Here is a 20,873-nt window from a genome sequence, read left to right as displayed (position 1 = left end):
GTATACTATAAATGTATATACATATTTATTTTATACAACTTTTGATATTATCTATTTAACTTGTTGTTTGAGAACAACATTAGATGAAGAGGCTGCCATTAGCATTACTCTTTTACTCTATATCTCCCCCTCTCTCTCTCTCTCTCTCTCTCTCTGTCTCTCTCTCTTTCTCTATGATTTGCATGCGTGTTCGTCTTTACAACCATTCGGCTTGAGCATGCTGAGCCGACGGCCAAAAAATTAACTTAAAATATTTTATTCATATTTACATTTTAACTACCAATGCCAACTTATATAAATAACCTCAGATTCCTTTTCCTGATGTTTAATTTAATTGTGAAAGAGTTAATTTAATACAAATTTATTTATAACACGAGCTCTGTTCAAGCGCAACCAAGGCTAGAAAAAAATAAATGTAATATACGGGGAATTATTTCATGTCAAGTTCTCGTAAGCTGAAATGGAAAAAAAAGTGAAAAAAAAAGATTGGATAAAGGGTTGTCCGTGAGAATGAGGCAGCTCTCTCTGACAGTGACACGGACGTCACTTACAAAAGTGGAAGTCCAACGACCATCTACCTCCAGCCCACGCCCACCGCCCACCGCCCACCGCTCACCTCTCACTTCCCAATGACCAGCAGCTGCATTGCTCTCAAAGTGTCCCTCAGACGTGGCCGTCCCCCCTTCACGTATGTCTCACTCTCTCTCTCTCTCTCGCTCTCTATGTGTGTGTGTGTGCTGGACACTCTATTTGTATTTCCTCTGAAAATTTATTGTAAAACTTAAAAGTTTTGATGGAAAAATGAAATAAATAGTGACATCACTAAAAGTAAAGAAATTATAAAGTGTCACCGGGGATGATAAGTGGGCTACAGCAGCAGCAACAACAACAGCACCAACAACTACAACAACAACGAGTACGTCGGCAACAGCATCAACAGCAGGAGTGACATTGCCAGCAACAACAACCACAACAAGAAGCACGACGACGAGCACAAGTTGAGGCAGGACCGTCAGGACTTTAATAAGGACATTGGACAAGCAACAGAAGCAGCAGCAGCAGCAGCGGCGCTGCCATCAGGACAGCCGGACAGACGCCCGCAGGACAATGCAGTGGCACGTGCAGAGGCCAACGAGCGGGTTGATTTAAACCAAAACACGCAAGCCCCCAGCATATAGAAAATAGCAGAGCAGAACAGAGCTGCCCACCAATTGACGTGATCGTAAGAGCCAAAAAAAAAAAAAATTTTTTTTTTAAATTGCATTTCTGATATTAGCGTGACTTAATGGGGTTATGAGTAAGTGTAATGAATGATTCCGTATTCAATTTAATTTAAAATGTAAGTGATATTTGATATTGAAACATATATGTTATACATACATATATACATTTTCAAATTTTTTATATTTAATAAAGAGAAGTGATTCGAAAAAATACATTGTAAATATACTGAGAATATGAAATACATATATTATTGGAATATATTTAAAAATTACAGAAAATTTTTCAAAATTTATAAGGTTCTCCTAATCATACGGAAGTATATACTATATTATGATTCAATTAACGGGATATATTAATATTATAATTTAGTTAGTTATAATCAAATATAGATATAAAATATAATTTAGTCTTGCTTAATAATATATCAAATTCTAAATTGCTATAACATTATAATATTAAAATTACCAAACATTTTCACTCATGGTATTTAGTTGAAATGGTTTCTATGGGCATTTGTAGTCAGTCTTGCCCATTTGAGGTTGTCCAGTGTTGCATCACACACACTAATACACACACACACTATTGTCGAGCCACTCACATGGGGCAACTCGTGAAAGGCAGCAAATTGACAGGTTCAACGAACAGAACGTCAAAAAACTTAAGAACTATTTAAGTTATCTATATTTTTTCCGCTTGCTCTCTATGTGTGTGTGTTTCTATATTTAAGTTATTTTTTATTTTGCTTTTTTTTTGTCGATTTAATTCCAGCAACATTTCAACTTTCACATATTCTCCGAGGACAAAAAATAAAATGCAGGACATTCACTTAAAGTTCGCCTGTCAGCTGGACGCTTGCCCTCACTTCACTCGGGCGTTTAAGTTTCCATCATTATTTAGCACAAGAAGAGGAGGCAACTACTGCCCCCAGGAGGGACCACGGCTGCTGACCACGACCCAGGCCCGAGCAGCGCCCCAAGGCCCCAAAACGCCTGAACTCCGACAGCGATGGTGCTGCTGGAATATTTGAATACTTTACCCTTCGACTCTTCACACTTTGATGTTGATGTATGTTTTTTTGTTTCTTTTGAATTATACAATATGAAAAATAATAGAAGAAAAATTAATATAAAAATTTAAATTAAATTAGGTATTTAAAACGAAGACTAGATATTTAAAAACTTTATATCTTCGATCGTGTTAAAAAAAAAAAATAGAAAGCAATTAATAGTAGAAAACTTAAAATGTTTTCCATCAAACTCTTCTAGCTCAGCTCATCCTTTCACTCTGTCTCCCTACCACTTTTTCACCTCTTTCAATCTATCTGTCAATGCTTTTGTGTTGCCTGCATAACAAACTTCATGACTAAATTTAGCCCGCACCAATTTAAGACATGTCCACTCGGTTGGCTAGTTGGGGCTCGGTGTGGGCTTTCAGGCAGGTTGACATATCAAAAGTATAAAATATTTTAAAAGAAATGTTTTCGGTGGAAAAGTTTTCAATTACAACATTATAAAGATCGACAAGCTGTCTACGGCAATATGGCTGGACAGGGCACAAAGCACACGCCAGCATACACCGGCCATGTGCCAGAAATTATTATTTATATGCGCTGCGAACGAAATTCCTGTTCGACACACGTCTCTAAGGATTAACAGGAGTGACCACAAAATCATCATCAGCACAAAAAGGCCAAAAGTGTTACGACCAGAGCAGAGACGTTGATGGCCAGCAAAGAGGGTGATAAACAGAGAATGAGAGAGAGAGAGAGAGAGAGAGAGAGAGAGAGAGAGAGAGAGAGAGAGAGAGAGAGAGAGAGAGAGAGAGAGAGAGAGAGAGAGAGGACGAATGGACAGACTTGTGGGCATCGAGCTGGCTGCAACGAAGTTTTGACGTCTGTCCGAACGGAAGCTGTTCGCAGTGAAGTTTTCTAAACTACAGAAATTTTGTATAAAAATGCCCGATGACTCAATTGACGAGATGAGCAGAGGAAAACATGAAAAAATAAAAACAGAATAGCAAAAAAAGTAACAAATATGTAGAAAAATACTCCCAAGACAGGAGCTGGCCGCTGGGTCCTCGACCAGTTGCTAGATCTGTGGAATATGCGCATGTAGCAAAAAATGTGCATCAATTCTGAGAGGAGGTGGGGTGGGCAGCACACTGAACTTTCAGTACGGCGAGGAGTGTCCGAGCTGTCAAAAGCCACTATAAACTTGTGACGTGTCAACCGTCACAACATTCCCCAAATGACCCAACCTCTAATTCCGCCCCATCAGCCCCCTTCCTTGCCGCAGCGAGGACCCCTCGGCTGCATGTGAAACTTTTGAATTTATTTCTCTTCCGCTTTTCATTTTTGTTCCTTTCTTTTGCCGTAAGTATGTAATTTTTTAATAACGGTAAACGGCATGCCATGCATGACAGTTGAGCGAGCGACCCCACTTAGGTGCGGGGGGCCACTAGGTGTTTGCTGTACATAACTGTCAGCTTAAGTGAAAAATGTCATACGCGCGTCCGTTCGAAAGCTTCGTTCTGTCTGGCCTCAAGAGCTCGCCGTGCAGCACCGTACAACAGCGCCCCCTGGCGGCCTCTCAGGCACCGCGAAACTTTGCACATCAAAATCAGACGGCATGTCAACGTCATTTGCCAACTGACCAAAAGAATACGTTAACGTGGATGAGGACGACAGCGTGACGGCAAAGTGGACGAGAAAGACTGACGACTGACTGACGAAAGAGAGAAGAACGAAAGAAGAGAGCCAGACAGAGAGTGAGTGGGAGAGACTTAAAGTTCCATTTTGGTGGCTGGCCAACTGTCATCTGCTGACACTGGGTGTCACAAATCTCTCAGTCAGCTTAATGAGTGCTCACATAATAATTATGATATTATTTTATTCATTATGCCAGCGTATAATATATGTAAGTTTACTGCAGTCTAAGAAGCCTAAGCTAACACTTAAGAGTAAAGAAAATAAAATGGGTGCAAACGACCTAACATGCATATTAACAAACTATGAAATCCAAGTAGGGAGTATATTATTATAAAGAGTTTCTATGTTGGAGAATTTTGAGTATACCTATTTCTTTTATCTCTCTCTTTTTCTCTCTCTCTCTCCCTTTATATTTCTGAAAAGCTTATAAAGATATTCCTGTCTATATTGTATATTTCTCTGTTTCAATTTACATATTCCTGCTTTCAAAACTGTTTCTATGGCTCTATCTCTCTCTCTCGTTCTCTGTTTCTCACTCCCTCTCTCTCTCTCTCTCTCTCTCTCTGTCGATCCTTAATTTTTCATCACTGACCGTGCCTGTTGATCTATCTCTCTCTCTCTCTCTCTGTTTCTTTCTCTCCCTCTTTATCTATACGTTGATCTATCTACATATATATTACTCTCTCTTACTCTCTATCGACCGCTCTCTCAAACATATCTCTCTATTTCTGTGGTAGTCAATCCCTCTCTGTTTCTTACTCTCCCGCTCTCCCTCTTTCTCTTTCTTTCTCTTCTTCACTCTCTCTTACTCTATCATATCGACTCGTTTTTACTTGCTTTTAAAGTGGCATTGTATTGACCGTCGTGAAGTGATTTTGTTGTTGAGCTTTATCAGAAATAAAAACAATTCATTTAATGGATGTGCTTCCCTTTTACTATTTTATAATATATATATATGTATTAGTCGAAATCCATATATGTGAATGTGTGTGTTTTTGTTAGAAAAAGGCCACTGACATTTTACAATCGGACTTATGACTGAGCCTGAGAGACACTTGCACAAATGAACATTTGCAGAAAGACTTCGACTTCGACTGAGTGACAGTCGGCAAGACAGCCGACAATGTTCAGTTTTCACAAATACTCACAACACTAAGATGGCAATACTTGCTACAGACACATGCACTCACACACACACACACGCACACGCACACAGACTCAGTGCTAACTAAACAAACACGTACATACTTGTATGTCAAAAGTATTTCGAGATTTTTAGCTACAAAAACTGCCAATAACAAAACTGGAAGCATCCTCGACGTACATGTGGAACCAAAAACAGCCTCAGCCCGCTCGCATGCCATCAACCCGTTGGCGGATGCAGTTTGGACAAATGACAGCAGACATAGCCTCATCTCGCCTCAGTCCTCGTCCTTCATCCTTCGTCCTTCGTCCTTCGTCGTTCTTCCTCACGCACCACCCACACGGCGACAGGGTAAGACAAGCAAATGATGAACCGGCATAGAGAAGACTTTAGATTTTCATTTCGCCTTTGAGCCTGGAGAGGCGAGGAGGAGCAGGACTAGCTGCTGATGTACAGGAAGTTCATTTTGCGTTAGGACATGGCAGGCTCATCGATGGGAGGCAAGTGAAATGAGCAAAAAACGTCTGGCGGTTGACAACTAACAAACTTTTTTGTCATGTACATAAAATATTTTATTGCATTTGTGATTCTCAAGTGAACAGAACTCGTCGGTCGCACTCGATGCTAGCATAGGTACTCCTTGCAGTCCCTCCAAAATATCTAGCAATCTCTTTGCCCCACTGAATAGTTGACATTTTGAGTATTATTTTAGATTTTTAGTACGCCGTAGATGACACCGAAAGGTATCCAAATGCATCTAATTGGATTGGTTTTTAGGGCCTGGTCTACTGGTCTCGCCAACTACTCAGCCTGTCTGAAATACTTGTAGTGCATTTCACTTATGGCCATTGACTCCTGTTTGGCTGACAATTAAATAATACATAAAAAAAGAAAGAAACTGAGTGGGATTCGAGCTGCGCTGCTCAGATTTGAGATCGTAAAGCGATTTCGGCTTTGTTTTGTAATCTCGCATTGACTCGCCGTCAATCAGACAGCAACTTACGTATGTCTCTGGCAAATCAAACTGTTTTCCTACATTGCAATTACTTGTCTAGCTATCAACCCATCCATCCGACCAGTCAGCCATCCATCCAAACGCTCAACTGTCCAAACTGTCTATTCAACTGGCCATCTAATTGCAGCAGTAGCAGCAGCAGCCAGCTCAACCGGATGGCCAACTCCTACTCTGTGAATGTCCTTTGCTGCTACATCCTTTCAGTTTATGTGTGTGTGTGTCTGTGTTTTGGCTCTTCTCTATCGTCTCTGTCTTTAGTTGTAAATTTTAGTGTTTAGTCCTTTATTATTTTCACATTTTGCAGTCATTTACACTGCTCAGCGGGGATAATGCAGCTGCACTTGCTGAGCTGAACTGAGTGCTCATCGGTCAGAAGTCCGGTTGATGTTGTCCTTCAGCTTTCGTTTACACCAACGGAATTTATTTCGTATATGCTTCAGTTTAACTTGCTGTAAATATATTTCAAATGAAAGCCAGCAGCGCAGACGATGCCAACTCGTGTTAGTATATTAAAAGTGAAATGAGTTGAAAATACGTTAGATATATATTTCTATATAGAATGAATAAGTTAATCAACATAACCATGCCATGTCAGAGCCATTCATTAGTTAGTTTAGTGTAGAATGCCCCAATGTGCGGTCTTTGTCTTCAAATCGCCGGCTATATAGACAGAGCTATCAGTGGCAAAATATTTAAAATTGTAGCTAAACTTATTTGTATGGAATATGTATATGTAGGTATACGTCGAGTAAAGTGGAAACAGATCAGAAAAATTTTCCGTAATCTCGTAATAATTCTAATCGAAAATCATAAATCATAAATATAATCATATATTTATACATATAAAAAATATACACTCTATATATTATTAATACCATCTATTAATATCTTAAGCTAAACTAAATATCGTAATCAAACTAAGCCTTTGAGCAGACCGCGATTAATCTACGGCCTGGGGATTGGCTCGAGGACTAAAGTCCCTTTGTATATTATTAATCTATGACCTGGGCCCATTAAATGAGTGACAAGTTGGACGGCATCATTAGACTGGCATTAATATATCACAGGGCCAAAAGTCAGCCGCGGCCAAACAGGGAATTTTACTGGTATGTCGTAATTGCGGTTATATCTGTGTGTATGTGTGTGTATGTGTGTGGATCAAGCTTGTTGTTTTTTTTTTGTCGCGACGCCCAGCCCATTATTGGCAAAAATTAATTAAATATTTTCCAAATGAATGATTCAACGTAACAATTGGATGGCCAACGCGTCGGCAGGTCAATCCGGAATCGCAGCCAGCACCCAGGTGCAGGGTGGAGTGGAGTGAAGTGGAAGGGGCACAGCACTTATGCACTTCTGCATTTGAATTATGTCAAATCCATTTTGTTTTAATGAAACGTTGATTGTTTCGCAATTAATTTTCTATTGTTTGACAGTAATTATTATTATATTATAATTTATGTATGCAATGTTTTGAAGCACACACACACAAACACGCGCACCTACACACACACGTAGAAGTCCCGCAAATTATTGGTTCGATATGCAAAAACACTTTCTGTCGTTGTTGCCTGTCTCTGCATTGACAATGCGAACGATTTCTGGTCCAATTGCAGGCCGATTTTGATAATGCTTGACATAGCGATAACAGCTATCCATTAAAGGATGACACAAAACGGGGAAAAAAACAGTAAATATCATTTTTTATTTGACGATAGAAAAAATAGAAAAATCTATTTTTACTTGGAAATGTATCAAGATATATACATATATAAATATGTATATTTTAATCATCAGAATAAAAATATTTTATAATACAAATATGTTTCTTTTCTAGGCGAGCTCCCTGGGGTAGCATTCGAATAACTTTTATACTTTAAGTCAAATTAACAACTCGACTTGATGAACACTTTAAGAGCTCGCACGACGACAATTTACTATATCAATTGTTGGCCATTTTCATGGTCTGACTTGATGCATGGACTACGCTCAGCTGGATTTTGGCCACATGAAAGGCTGGCGCTGTGGTTTGGAGAGACGCCATCTTGAGTATGGGCCATAAATCGCTTAGGTTGGCTCGTCTTCGTCAGTTAATTTAAAACATGTCAGACAACTCCGACAACTTTGGACAATTGATTGACGTTTTAAAAGTTTAGCAGAGGAGGCGTCGCCTGCAACAGCAATCACATGTAGACAACAACAAGGCCACAAGAAAAGCAACTGCAACTGGCCATTGGTCTGGCCTCAACTCAACTCGCCTTGCCTCGCCTCGTCTCGTCTCGACTCGACTTGACTGGACTTGACTGGACTGGACTGACTGCTTGACCAGAATATGCAGTGACGTTTTGGAATTGCAAAAAGGCCGAAAGTAATTTATTTATTCTCCATTTGTCTTGACGATGAGCAAACGAGCCAAGTGATGGCCAGCCACGCTTCGATGAATGGCGTTGGCGTTGCCATTACCATTGCCGTTCCCATTCCCATTCCCACTCCCATTCCCACTCCCATTTCCACTCCCATTCCCATTCCCGTTGACCGTCCTACCATATGTATTTTTGGCCAGCTCACACAGAGGATGCACTCGGTTGGGTTTCCAGTTTTGAGTCAGCTTTGACGAGCTGACGGCGACTTGCCGAACCTACTTACAAAATGAATATATTTATTGTAGCTTAAATTAAGCCTATTTTTGGGACTTGCTTTCCCTGCCCTTATCTATCTTTCAGATAGGACAATTATATTCTAAAATGAGATATAAGTATATAATATATATTAAGCCTAAAATATTTTCTAACTGAAATCGAAATAGAGGCCAATTGATTAAAGATTTTTCTATTTTTCTATTTCTAGTTAGAATTGTAGATATTGTGCTTGCTGTATTTTGAAAAAAGAGTTTATCATCCCACTAGTACTAGCTCTTTTATGCCATTCTCTAATAACGCAGACTCCGATAAATGGAATGCCAATTATATTATAATGGAGAAAATACCTATGAATTCTTTTTACCTATGTATATGTATATAGTATATGTTTGCATGTGTGCATGCATGTTTTCTGTAATTTTATATTCATCTCAAATATTTACTCCTACATTCGATTTTCAGCACATTTTCAGTTAGGCTCGTTAGAATCTTCTGTTTTTGGCAATTTAAAATTGCGCCAAAGGCAAACAATAAGCAACTATCTATCCAACTGTCTGTGAATGCAGGCTCCTTTGCCGCTTTCAGCATGCTTCTTAACTAACCATCAAAAGAAATGGTCAGCAACTTTTTATAGAATGAAAAAGGAAAACAAACAAGAAAGCCATCAGCCATCAGCCATCAGCTGTGCATACGTCTGTGACCATGTGTGTGTGTGTGCGTGTATGTGTATGCGTGTGTGTGTGTGTGTGGGCCAAGAGAGCATTTCCAATGCAAGATGACAGCTCATTCGTCAAATCACACAAAGAAAAATTTGAACTCTTCATCAGCTTTTTTGGGTCGTCGTCGCCCTTGTCCTTGTCCTCGCCCCTCTGCCCACCCTCCCTGCCGTTGCTTGCCTTTGTCTATGCACTGAGCGCCATTTCGCCGCTGGCGAGTTGATGTTGACGTTTCAATATTGATGCAATGTGCTCCAACTGCTCGTCCTGGCTGATGCTAGACTCTCTCAGTCTCCCCCTCTCCCACTCCCTCTTTTCCTTTCTATATATAAAACATATTTCATCGGCCATGTCCTGTTTTGCTCGTTGCTTGCCAATTCTTGACTGACATGAAAAATAACAAAACAACAAAAGCGGTCAGTGCCAAAAGGATAACGCAAGTAAACAGCTCGCACAGACAACGTCAGTTTGATGACGCTGACGCTGATGCTGATGCTGATGTTGTATAGGCCCCAAGCCCCAAGTTCCCAAGTTCCAAACTTCAAACGCGCTCCGCCCCACTCAGTGCTCGGTCAACAGAAGCAGCGTAATCCATCGTCGAGCGTCTTGCTCCATGTCCTTGGCGCTGGCAACAGCCAAGTCGCCGCATATGCCGCGCATTGCATTCCCATTCATTGGGTTTCCTCCCCAGTCGCCCCGCCCTTTGGTCCGCTGGCCAATTTTGTGCAGCTGTCTCTTGGCTATCGATGGCTGGATAGACGGGCAGCTCTGCTTCACAAATCTTCCGCAACTTCCAGCTTGCATGTCAGAATTGATGGAGCAGCACATTCTGCGCACTTGCTATCGCTGTTGGACAATCAACTCAATATAGTGAAAAGAGCTTGAATTTTTTAACATATAAGTTCTCGTCGAATTTTTTATATATTTATTTAATATTATTTAGTTGGAGTATATCCAGTAATATCAAGTAATATCTTCAATATCTGAAATTTGTTTAATCTTGGAACTGAATTCGATAATCCATCACTCAGTCTACGAACTCTGACCCCGATGAGTGGCGAGCTTTCAATCAATCCAGAACCAAGAGCTGCAGTAAAACTTCAGATGACAATGGAGCAAGGGAGCTGAATCGAGATAAATTCGCCTCTGGCTAGGGGTATTGTCAAAGGACATCTGAGAGTCTTGGCGTAGGTTATGTGAAAAATGCCGAGGACATTAAAGCAGCTGCTTTCTTCTTCTTCTGCCAAGCGCTCAGGCGTGATATATGAACGGGTTGCGCAGCAACTGGCGCCAGCTGCTCCTCTCACCGCCCCGCTGCTGTCCTGCTGTCCAGCTGTCCCGCTGTCCTATCCAGGCGTCAACAGCTTCTTCTCGTCATCTTGCAGCGGTCAGACGCTGGCCTGACTGACGGTCCGGGCACTGTTAATGGCTTCGGTCCATTATCTCGTCATGTTTGTTACGAAATTTAATTACTCTTATTTATTTTTCAGTTGCCTCGGCTACTGCCCCGGCCTCCGTCTCATCTCGTCTCATCCGCCCTGAAGAGCTGGAGCCCGGCGTCTGCTGTGTTGTGTGTTTTATGATTTTCAACTTCATTCAAAAAATTGTGAACGCAAAAAATTAAATGTGAAAAAAAATTAAATTAAAAACACTTTTTACTGGATGAAGTCCTTGTGCTGATGCTGCTGCCCCTGCTCCTGCTGCTGCCCCTGCTCCTGCTGCTGCTCCTGCTCCTGCTCCTGCTGCTTCGTCGTGTCTCATATTCGCCTGTCCGCCTAATGTTTCGTCAAAAGGACAAATCAGCGCCAGGACAACACAGCGCGCTTGACCTCCCCGTTCAACGTTCCGCTTTGCTAGGGAAGCGCGGTAATGAGTGTCCTTTATTTGTTTTTACCCTAGATAAAACAGAAAAAAAAAATGGAAAAAAAACCTTTAAAAAATAAAAGCGACTCACAATTTGCGCTTGCGATTAATTTTTTAATGTTTTTACTTTGGTTGATTTTTCTCACTCCGCGCAAAGCTTTACAATTTTTTGTTGGTAATAATTAAAGTTAACAGACATATTAATGTCAGTCTCGATTTAAATGAAATCGTGTTGAAAGACTGTGAGAAGACTTTTTGAGATCGACAAGAAATTTTATATGTCTACAAATATATTTGATTTTCTTTCTTTTACTGTATTTTATTTACACAGTGAATAAAGAAATTTTGTATTTTTTCGCATTATTAAAATGAAAATAATAACTCAATATAAGTATAATACTAAGTATAATACAGATTCAAAAATATTCAGAGAGTGCTCAGTAATTTATTAATAATTTATGAAAAAAAAAAAACAAACAATTATTAAATTAAATCGATTTAAAGCTTAAAATAAGTAAAAGTATATCAAATGTGACTTAAATTTGGTTTATATTTAAATCATTTTTACCAAAATAAATTAAACAATTATACTTATATTATATCAATAATAATATATTTTATATATTATACTTATATTATTTTTTGGAATCGGTAAAAGTCTTAAGCAGAACTTTGTGAGCTACTACAATAGTTTTCCATTCCCATTCATTGCAATATCTTGTTAATATAATTCTCTCTATATACACATATACATATATTGCTTTAAGTCTTTGAAGTTAATCGACTTCAAGTGTGTTTAGCAGTGAGAGTCTGCGATGGCTTGATGGCTTTGTCCTGCTTTGGCTGCAGTTCCACAATCGCCAGTTGTTCCACACTCCTTGACGCCTTCAATATGCATCTAAGTGCATGAAGCTCTCCCTTCCTCTAGTTCCTACTCATTCGCCTTTCTTGGCTACACTCTGGGCTTGTCAGTTCCTCAGTATTGCCAACAAAACGTTCGTCATTTGCTTTTGTCTTTCGGTTTGTTTGCACACGCCGTTTCTTGCAGCAATCCTTTGCACTTGCCAGTTGCCACGCCCCCGCCCTATGGCCCCTAGTCCGGCCCAGCCACACCCTCACCTTCGCCGCAGCTCGCCTCAGCCCGTCCCAGCTCAGCTCAGCTCGGCTCAGCTCTGCTCGGCCCCTGCAGCTGTCAGTCAATGTGTCGTGTCACAGTGTCTCTCCATCTGTCTGTCAGTTGCATGTCTCTGTCTATCTACGTGACATCAGCCCAGCGAGTTTTGCTCCTTGCGCAACTGCTTGCAAGCTCAAGCTCGAAGGATGTCGCCTGGCCATGGCGAAGGATGCTGCCAGAAGATGCTGCCGCTCCTGCTCCTGCTGCTGCTGCTGCTGCTGCAGCCGATGGATGGATTTTTGGATTCGCAACTTGCACTTGGATTACAAGTCTGATTTTGATGCGTACATGCTGTACTCGGTCTCTGTGTGTGCGAGTGTGCGAGTGTGCGTGTGTTTGTGTGTGGTTGGGCGGTTGAGCGTGTGGCCCACAAAATATTGCACTGGCTCAGCGAGCTTACTCAAACTACTAAATGGGTCAATATCCACGTTCCCAGCCACACACGCCCACAGACACTCACACCCACACACTTATACAGATATATCTGCTCATTCTACCACCCACAGCCAGCCATATACACACACACACACACACACATTGCTCAAGTTTTCTTATGCTTTTGTCTTTTGTCCTTTTATTATTTTATTCCTGGCCTTGTTTTAATTCACAGCGTCGTCTGCTGGCGTGTCATCCTCTGGCATTCTTGGTAGACTTTGTCGTCCTTTGGCAGCGTCTCCAGCAACATTGTCTCAGACGCATCCTTGGCTAGAATGTTTACACACAGCTACGGATACACACACACATGTGTGTGTGTGTGTGTGTGTGAGTTGTAAGTGACATTTGCAATTTTCAAACTATTGAATGAGTGACAAGTTCTGCAGACACGATTGAAACTGACAGCTACGTACTGCCATGCACAGCTACAGCTTTAGATTTAGCTATAGCTGAGGGGCAGTCCTAGGTCCTTTCTGCACTTTGTACTCCTTACCTAAGCCCCCAGCCCCTCAACTAGACCCGTTCTGCAAACTTTTAAACACTCAGCTTTAACGTTTCGATCGAGTCTAATTGACTTTCACGCATGCAGACGCCTTAATTATTTATTCGACTGCCCAAAACATTAGAGCATTGAATAAGTGTGGGATCTGTTAGGACAGCAGACAGCAAAATAAATTATTAAAATCTCAAATAGCCATTTCTTCATATAAAACCAGCTCTAGTACTTGTTCAATTTTACTGCTATAAATTTTACTAGTTAAACTTCTCTCAGTAGTTGCTTAAGCGTCTCTTAAAGTGCATATTAGATCGTTAAGATAGCAATTAAATGCAACCGACTTACGCTGCAGCTATGTCTTTTATAAGTTGTGCTTGCATTTTATGTGTGGCAGCCAATGCAAAGAGATCACTGTAGTACAGTGTGCCGGCATTGTGGATGCTGCAATGCAGCAATTACTCAGGCTAATGCGTCATTTGCATAATATCAATGCGAATATAACAATGAAATGCCATATTAAATAAAGGCTAAAATGCACTGACTTGTCGCATGTCTAGTTGATGGCATGACTGACAGACGAACAGACTGACTGACTGACTGACTGACTGACTGCCTGCATGACTCACTGCCCATTAACAATTTAATTTGTATTGTCGCAATCGGAGCGGGCTGGCGGGATGCAGAGGTGGAGCTCGCCTTGCCTGGCCGTACGTCAATGTCAACATCAATGTCACATCCATTGAGGGCCAACAGGCAGACGGACATTTTGACAAATAATTGAAACCGCATTTTGTAATGAATTCAGCGCATGGCCCACAGTTAGAGGCCCAGACTAGACTCCAACTCCAACTCCATCTGCAGCTGCAGCTGCAGCTACAGCTACACCTGCGCCTTGTGGAGTCTGTGCAGAGAGACGAGCACACATGCATGCATAAACACTAACACATACATATATCTGCGCTCATGTCCATTTGATCCGGGGTCTGCGTCGCTCTGTCACTTGCCAAGAGATTTATGCTGTATAAATTCAATACTGATAATCGCCAAGATGAGCCAGGCTTATTTTTGGCGCTCTTAAGTGCTGGGAGGTACGTCCATGCCGACGACAACGACAGCGGCAGCGACAACAACGACAACGACAACGACGACGACGACTCAACGATGACTCCGTCACTCACGCATCATCCGCGCCTAAGTCGTTAACTGATGATTTTATTGGCCAGCTGAATTCATCGCACAATGTGTCCGGCTTGGCGCTCTTAAATGTCAATCGTAAATTTGAGTTGAAGCATCGCGAATGCAGCGCAAAGCAAGTGGGCTTGATTTGATCAACTTAAGCAGACTATCGAATGCACTCTTGAATATGTCGATTTTGTCAAAAGATTTTCATAATACTAGTTTTAGATAAATATATCCAGAAATATATTCTAAATAAACAATTAATATATATAAATTTTGTACACAATTTACATTCAATATTTTTGTAATTTTTATAAATATATATTTTGTATACCATTTATTTACAAATGTTTGTTAATTTGTATACATACATACTTATGCATATATACCTATACATATCTATGCTAACAATTTGTTTTATATTCAACTTTATTACGAAATATTTTCATTATATATTTTATATTTTATTTTATAAAAATTTTATAAATTTTTCTTAGAATAAAAATGTTTGTAATTTGTTCTATTTTTGTAATGTGTATGTATCAAATAATTTCAATAAATTTGTTTATTGTACAAATGATATAATTTTATTTAAAAATGCATAAAAAATAAAATAAACAATTTAATTAAAAACAAATTAAATTAAAGCTATAATAGTTCACCTGCCTGAAGCGTATTTGAAAATAGTTTTCCCAAGGTTTATAGAGCCCTTGAAGTAGAAGACCACACACACTCACTCTTGAGCCTAGCGAAATGTGATTTATTAGTATTAACACCATTCAGAGCTTTGATATGGGCCATGTCCCAGCCCATGGCTAAGTGCTAAATGGGAGGAGGACAGATGCACTTGATTGAGGAAGCTGAATTAGTCATGTGGCTAACCCGTTTTGGTAAGTGCTCATATTTACATAAGACGAACTCATTAAGCGAACCCTAACCAAATAAAAAGAGAGAAAGAGAGAGAGAGAGAGAGGGAAAACAAAAGATATCCATATATTAAGCGTATTACGGCCGCTGACAGCTGCCATCATATTCGAAAGCCCCATCATCAACATCATCATCATCATCAGCATCAAAAAAGTCAATAAGCATAAAATGCGTTATCATTGATCCAAAAATAACTGCAAAGTATTGATGGAAGTTTATATTTTTGGCGAAAATAATAATTGAACGACTTTATTTTTTATCGAAAACTCCCAACGGCAGCTGCTGTTGATAAAGATGAGGAAGAGACTTGACGATTCGGCAGATCAGCTGTTTAGGAATGAAATGGGCGACGGTGGAGGCTCGCTGGGCTCCTCATCTTTTTGCCAGATATGTGAGCCAATTGGAAATATGACGACTTTTATTTGCTCTCCGATCAGCAGTGTTTCATAGTGAAAGCCATCGGCAATGCACACAGTAGTCTTCTCCTCGGCCACAAATGGAGTGATCGGCTCCAGGCTGACATTGCAGCTGTTAAAGTAGAAGGTGTTGCAGTTCAGAGTGGCGACCAGCTGATAGAGACTCTCCACGCATTCGTTCCAGACGCTGATGCTCTCGAATTGCAAACTCTCCTTGCTGCACCACTCAACGATCTCGAGGTTGTCGTGGAATGATCGCAAACAGACGACGCCAGTGGGCGGGGTGCCCAGTATTTTGGTCTCGCAGTCGCAGACCACAATGGGCGAGGAGAATGGCGGCGGCACTCTGTTCTCCGCGGCGCTAACAATCTGCACATCCAAGCTGGTGAGCACCTTCTTAGTCTTGCGGTAATTGGGATGCAAGGCGGTTTTAAAACTCAGCGGCCTCATTTGATCATGGATGCGCGCAATGATCTCTTCTCGAATGCTCTGCTCAACGAACACCGTGCCCACAGCACGCGGTGCGAAGGGATTGTGAAGCGAGTCAAGTAGAAAGTGCAGAGCGCTATGGATATCGCCCTGCTCATAGAGAATCATGAGCTGGGAATTGAACGCTTCTGCCACGTGCAGATCGGAAGCATCGTAGTTACAGGTCTCATTCGAGAAGGCGTCCAGCTCACAAAACAAAAGGTCCTCAGCTAACGAGACGGGCGGTGTTGGTGCATTCGATTTTATATCGCGGATCTTCGAGCAACGCCTCAGTCTCTCCTCATCACTTAGCAAGTTTTGCACCATCTGACTGGTTACTGCCACATCATTCGGCAATTTCTCCGAGATCTCCGATTGCTCCGTCAGTGACTCATACGATGGTATGGAAACTACATCATAGCTATTGCGGCGCCCTTCGTTCATCATCTTTGCAACTGGTTAGGGAAGGATTTGGTATACTTAAGTAATATGAATATATATTGTGTGTGCTATATTGTGTTTGTTTGTGTGAATATTTTATTGAATTTTGGGTGAAAACTAATTGTTTGACATATTTTACTAACTAGATTCTAAACCTTATCTATTCATAATTCAGCATTTACAGCTTTAGCTCCATCACCACATAACGAAAAAGCCCACAGTCCTGCAGCAGGCTTACACAAATTCCTGTTGGGGGGATAATAGTCGGTTTTTAGGCATGTTTAGGGCCAACAAATTTGCAAAACAAAAATCGCACGACGAATTATTTATTAATCGGCAAATTTATGATCAAATGTGACAGTAAAATTAAAATATCACCAGCAGATACAAAAGTGCATGCATAAATTGTGTTTAGGGCGCGAGCCACAAATACTTTTGGATTTGTTGAAATTAGCATTAAAATATTATAAATATAAAGTATATCCAAAAAGTATAATACATGTTTGTGCAAAATATTAAACCCTCTCTTTTTTTCTCGCTTCTTTTATTGGCAATGCGGATTGTCCTCGTTTCATGGGCGCTTACTACAAAGAGCATAGAATGTTAATTTTTTGCATAAACGACAACAACAACAACAACAACGGCAACAGCAACGGCAACGGCAATAGCAATTACTAATAATACAATTAAAAACATTCAAAACCGCAGAATATTTTTGGTATTTTATAGAGGAGTGGGTGTGGGCGCAGCGCGGTATTTGTGGCGGTATTTTCGGCCCACAAACCAAAAATACCATAGAAGATAGAAACTCAAATTCTCTAACGAGATAGGTATAGTAAAAATTATGGGATAGTAAAAATACATATGTCAAATTGAGATAAATCACTTATGATATCCTAAGTTCCCAATAATAAAGGAAATATTTGCATACTTTGCATTATAGCTACAAAATTAAATAAATTCTCTTTACCATTTGAAATACCAAAAAATCTCTCCAAAACATATATATTGATAGCCAGAAAACAATGCTTATATAGATGGAGAGCAACTCAGTTGACCGTGCAAAGCCGGTTAATATCTGCACTGGCAACAACAACAAAATAACAAATAATAACAATGCTGTTGCTAACGATGACTATTTACATTTATCAAGAGTAATTATAATAAAATGCCAAAAATAAAATTTAAATTAATATAGAAAGCCGATTATAGAATAGGGACCCACAAAACACGCGACACAGACACACACAATGCGACTCTAATAAAATGCCATTGACACAACAACAACAACAACAATAGCAACTGTCAAATATAACAAATCCCATAAATCAACAATGCAAATTTGTTCACACAAAAAAATGAAAATAAAATAAAATAAAGTGCAAAAAATGGAAATAAATAAAATTGAAATTCAGCTCTACATTCATAATATATAATCGTATGGGAATAAAAATCTTTTTACATGCACTTGATATTAATATGTGCAGATTTTACTTAGCTATGTCAAGCATGTTGAACAACCAAAACAGTTATATTCACATTATTGATTGATGTTTGGTATCAAGTGATATATGTGATGATGTATATAAGACCTGACAATAATACCCAGTTTGTAGACTGTATGGTATATATAAATATGCAAAGTCTGCATGGAAAGTATTGCAAATTTTTGTGTTTCATTATTTTTTCCTTATATATCATATCATACGCTTTTATCCACAACGAGAGAATGTCTCAGAAGACCTGTTTTCGATTCATTACTTTATTTTCGGGATAAGCAAAATCTTGAGCGACAGCTCCGGCTCTGAATTGAGTCCAACCAGCAAATTGTATGCATAATAAACTTAGCAACATGCGTCAAAATTTAGGTGAACTTTTCGTTATCTTAAATACAAAATTTGTGTATGAAAAACATGATCACAACAGCTATAAACTATTCCCTCGTCGTTCTACTCGGAGTAAGCATATATTACAACAAATAATATTTACGACTTTACAAATCCCAAAGCTCTAATCGCTGACTCCTCTTAAAGTGTATCGTTGTGGTAACAGTCCGCATAACCCTGCCTAGCATATTGGACTATGATGAACCGAGTTTGTTCCAGCAGATGAAATTCAATGTGATCAAAGTGTACATATCGTTGACGGCCATAATAGTGCTTGAAGTGCTACTGATATACTTGAGTGTTAGTGCGATGTATATGGTGTCAGAGTGGCTGTCTGTGTTGGTAAGTAAGCACACATATATGGGAGTATATCTGCTTGAATGGTTATTCTATTCACCTACCTTAGTATGTGCCTCTGCTGATATATGCCTTGCACCGCACATATGCGCTATGTGTGGTGCACCTGCAGCCACTCATCAGTGGCGACGACGCAAACCTCTTGCTTCTGCAATACTACCAGGATTACTTTGAGAACGATGATCCCAAGTGGTTGGACATGCAGGCGAAGGTATGTGGGCTTCCTTTTTCGAAAATATACATCTGGTATACGCTGCTTTTCTCAGATGGGCTGTTGCGGCTTGAGCGGTCCTCAAACTTACCTGGACTACCTGCGCAAGGTGCCTGCCGTGTGCTATCGCCAAGGTGTTCTAGTTACTCGCGGATGTGAGTATGTTGTCTACGATGCATTCCAAGGGGTCCATCAGTTATCCAAGCTACTCATCTGGCTAGCACTGGGCATAGAGCTCGTAACTTTACTGCTTTACATGAGGCTAATAATTAGGAAGTATAGATATCTAATATGTAGAATAATTGTTGCGTACAATGATTTTAAGAGGTATTGAACGAATAGAGTATGATTGAAAGAGAAATAAAGTTTGTTATAATAATAATATATATGTATGTGTGTATATAGAGTTTGTATATGTAAGCTGCTGGGTCAGTTATCTTCCCCACTAAAGCCACCTACTCAGTCATTCACTCATCATTGGGAATCTCTAAACCTACTCGCAATTTATAAATAAAACTTAATTTTTAGCTAAATGTTTCTGATAAAGAACCGTTATTCTGTTAATACGTGTGATTTATACTGCGACAGATAAAAGCAATTCAGATATTTATGTATTTATAAATCAATTTTTAGAAATGCCAATTTTATCAATGCTCTTTTTCTGGCAGTTCGAAAGTGGGAGTCCAAACGGCGGCGGGGGCGTCTGACAAACCTGAGAGAGACAAATAAAATAAATTGAAATTAGCTTCCTTTGTTGCCGTTGACAATTTGAATAAAATTAATATAAATTTCGCGCCCATTTTTAATTAATAAATGTCAAATATTTCGCGTATGGGTATTTATTTGCAAATTTATTTGTCTGATTTGTAAGTTCTTTTTTTCACTATATATACAAGCATGTATATATGTATAAATGTATTTTTTCTGCAGCAATATTTTACGGAAATTTTAATTTTACTTTTGTGTTTGTTTGCAAATGCAGCGATAACAAATTTCACAGCTATTTGTGATGGAAAATGAGTGAGAAAGTGAGAGAGTGGGAGAGAGCGCGCATAAAAAGAGCAAGCGGAAACATACTTTGAACTTTCAAGCGGAAGCGGAAGTCAACATTAGTAGGCAAAGCTGAATTTTCGCCATTGGCCAGCAGCAACAATGCGCTACAATTATTAATGCTGGCTTCCAAAATTCCTATTCGGCTTTTTTTTCATCTAATAAATTCTATAATATCAGGAAATCATTTACACAATTTATTACCCAATGGCTTAGGTCAACCAGGATATTTAGATGTTGAATGCTTTGATGCTGACAATCGAGCAAACCAATTTATTTATATAAATCGATGTGTGCATAATTTTTTAATGAAATTCCCTTGTGTGAACTTTAATTATAAATATCATGATTTAAGTAGCTTAGGCTTGATTCTAAAAATTCTAACTAAACTCGTACACTAAGTGAAAGGTGACAAGTTAAGATATAACTTCCAGCTTTATACTTATTAAACTGTACTCCACAAAAGATTAGAAATTATATAAGTGTCTACACATATTTAAAAAAAAATCTATTTATTATATTGAACCC

The 20,873-nt window shown here is 39.6% G+C and overlaps 2 protein-coding genes and 1 long non-coding RNA gene across 5 annotated transcripts; 1 reads left to right on the top strand and 2 right to left on the bottom strand.

Annotated features, from left to right (window-relative positions):
- Window positions 1-313: 313 nt before the first annotated feature.
- On the bottom strand, window positions 314-765 carry LOC122757223. The gene is made up of 2 exons (XR_006357173.1): window positions 617-765; window positions 314-455 (listed from the first exon to the last, which is right to left on the bottom strand). It is a non-coding gene; the product is annotated as an uncharacterized LOC122757223 (long non-coding RNA).
- A 14,920-nt stretch (window positions 766-15,685) lies between these two features.
- On the bottom strand, window positions 15,686-16,985 carry LOC6577073. The gene has a single exon (XM_002003009.4). It carries the CDS (start codon window positions 16,845-16,847, stop codon window positions 15,840-15,842), a length of 1,008 nt encoding a protein of 335 aa, XP_002003045.1. The 5' UTR covers window positions 16,848-16,985; the 3' UTR covers window positions 15,686-15,839.
- Window positions 16,986-18,670: 1,685 nt separating this feature from the next.
- LOC6577072 lies at window positions 18,671-20,049 on the top strand. 3 transcript variants are annotated; one of them, XM_044008932.1, is made up of 5 exons: window positions 18,672-18,799; window positions 18,875-19,069; window positions 19,134-19,295; window positions 19,351-19,450; window positions 19,964-20,049. In XM_044008932.1, exons 1-5 carry the CDS (start codon window positions 18,746-18,748, stop codon window positions 20,032-20,034), a joined length of 582 nt encoding a protein of 193 aa, XP_043864867.1. In that variant the 5' UTR covers window positions 18,672-18,745; the 3' UTR covers window positions 20,035-20,049. The 3 variants fall into 3 exon arrangements, with proteins under 3 accessions (XP_015020974.1, XP_043864867.1, XP_002003044.2); XM_015165488.3 differs by lacking the exon at window positions 19,964-20,049 and having other exon boundaries at window positions 18,671-18,799; window positions 18,850-19,069; window positions 19,351-19,681; XM_002003008.4 differs by lacking the exon at window positions 19,964-20,049 and having other exon boundaries at window positions 19,351-19,681.
- Window positions 20,050-20,873: the final 824 nt, after the last annotated feature.

Source organism: Drosophila mojavensis, unplaced genomic scaffold, assembly GCF_018153725.1.
Source record: "Drosophila mojavensis isolate 15081-1352.22 unplaced genomic scaffold, ASM1815372v1 contig_36, whole genome shotgun sequence".
Taxonomy (NCBI): domain Eukaryota; kingdom Metazoa; phylum Arthropoda; class Insecta; order Diptera; family Drosophilidae; genus Drosophila; species Drosophila mojavensis.
The sequence above is the reverse complement of the archived record's forward strand: the minus strand, read 5'-3'. Positions and strand labels throughout refer to the sequence as shown.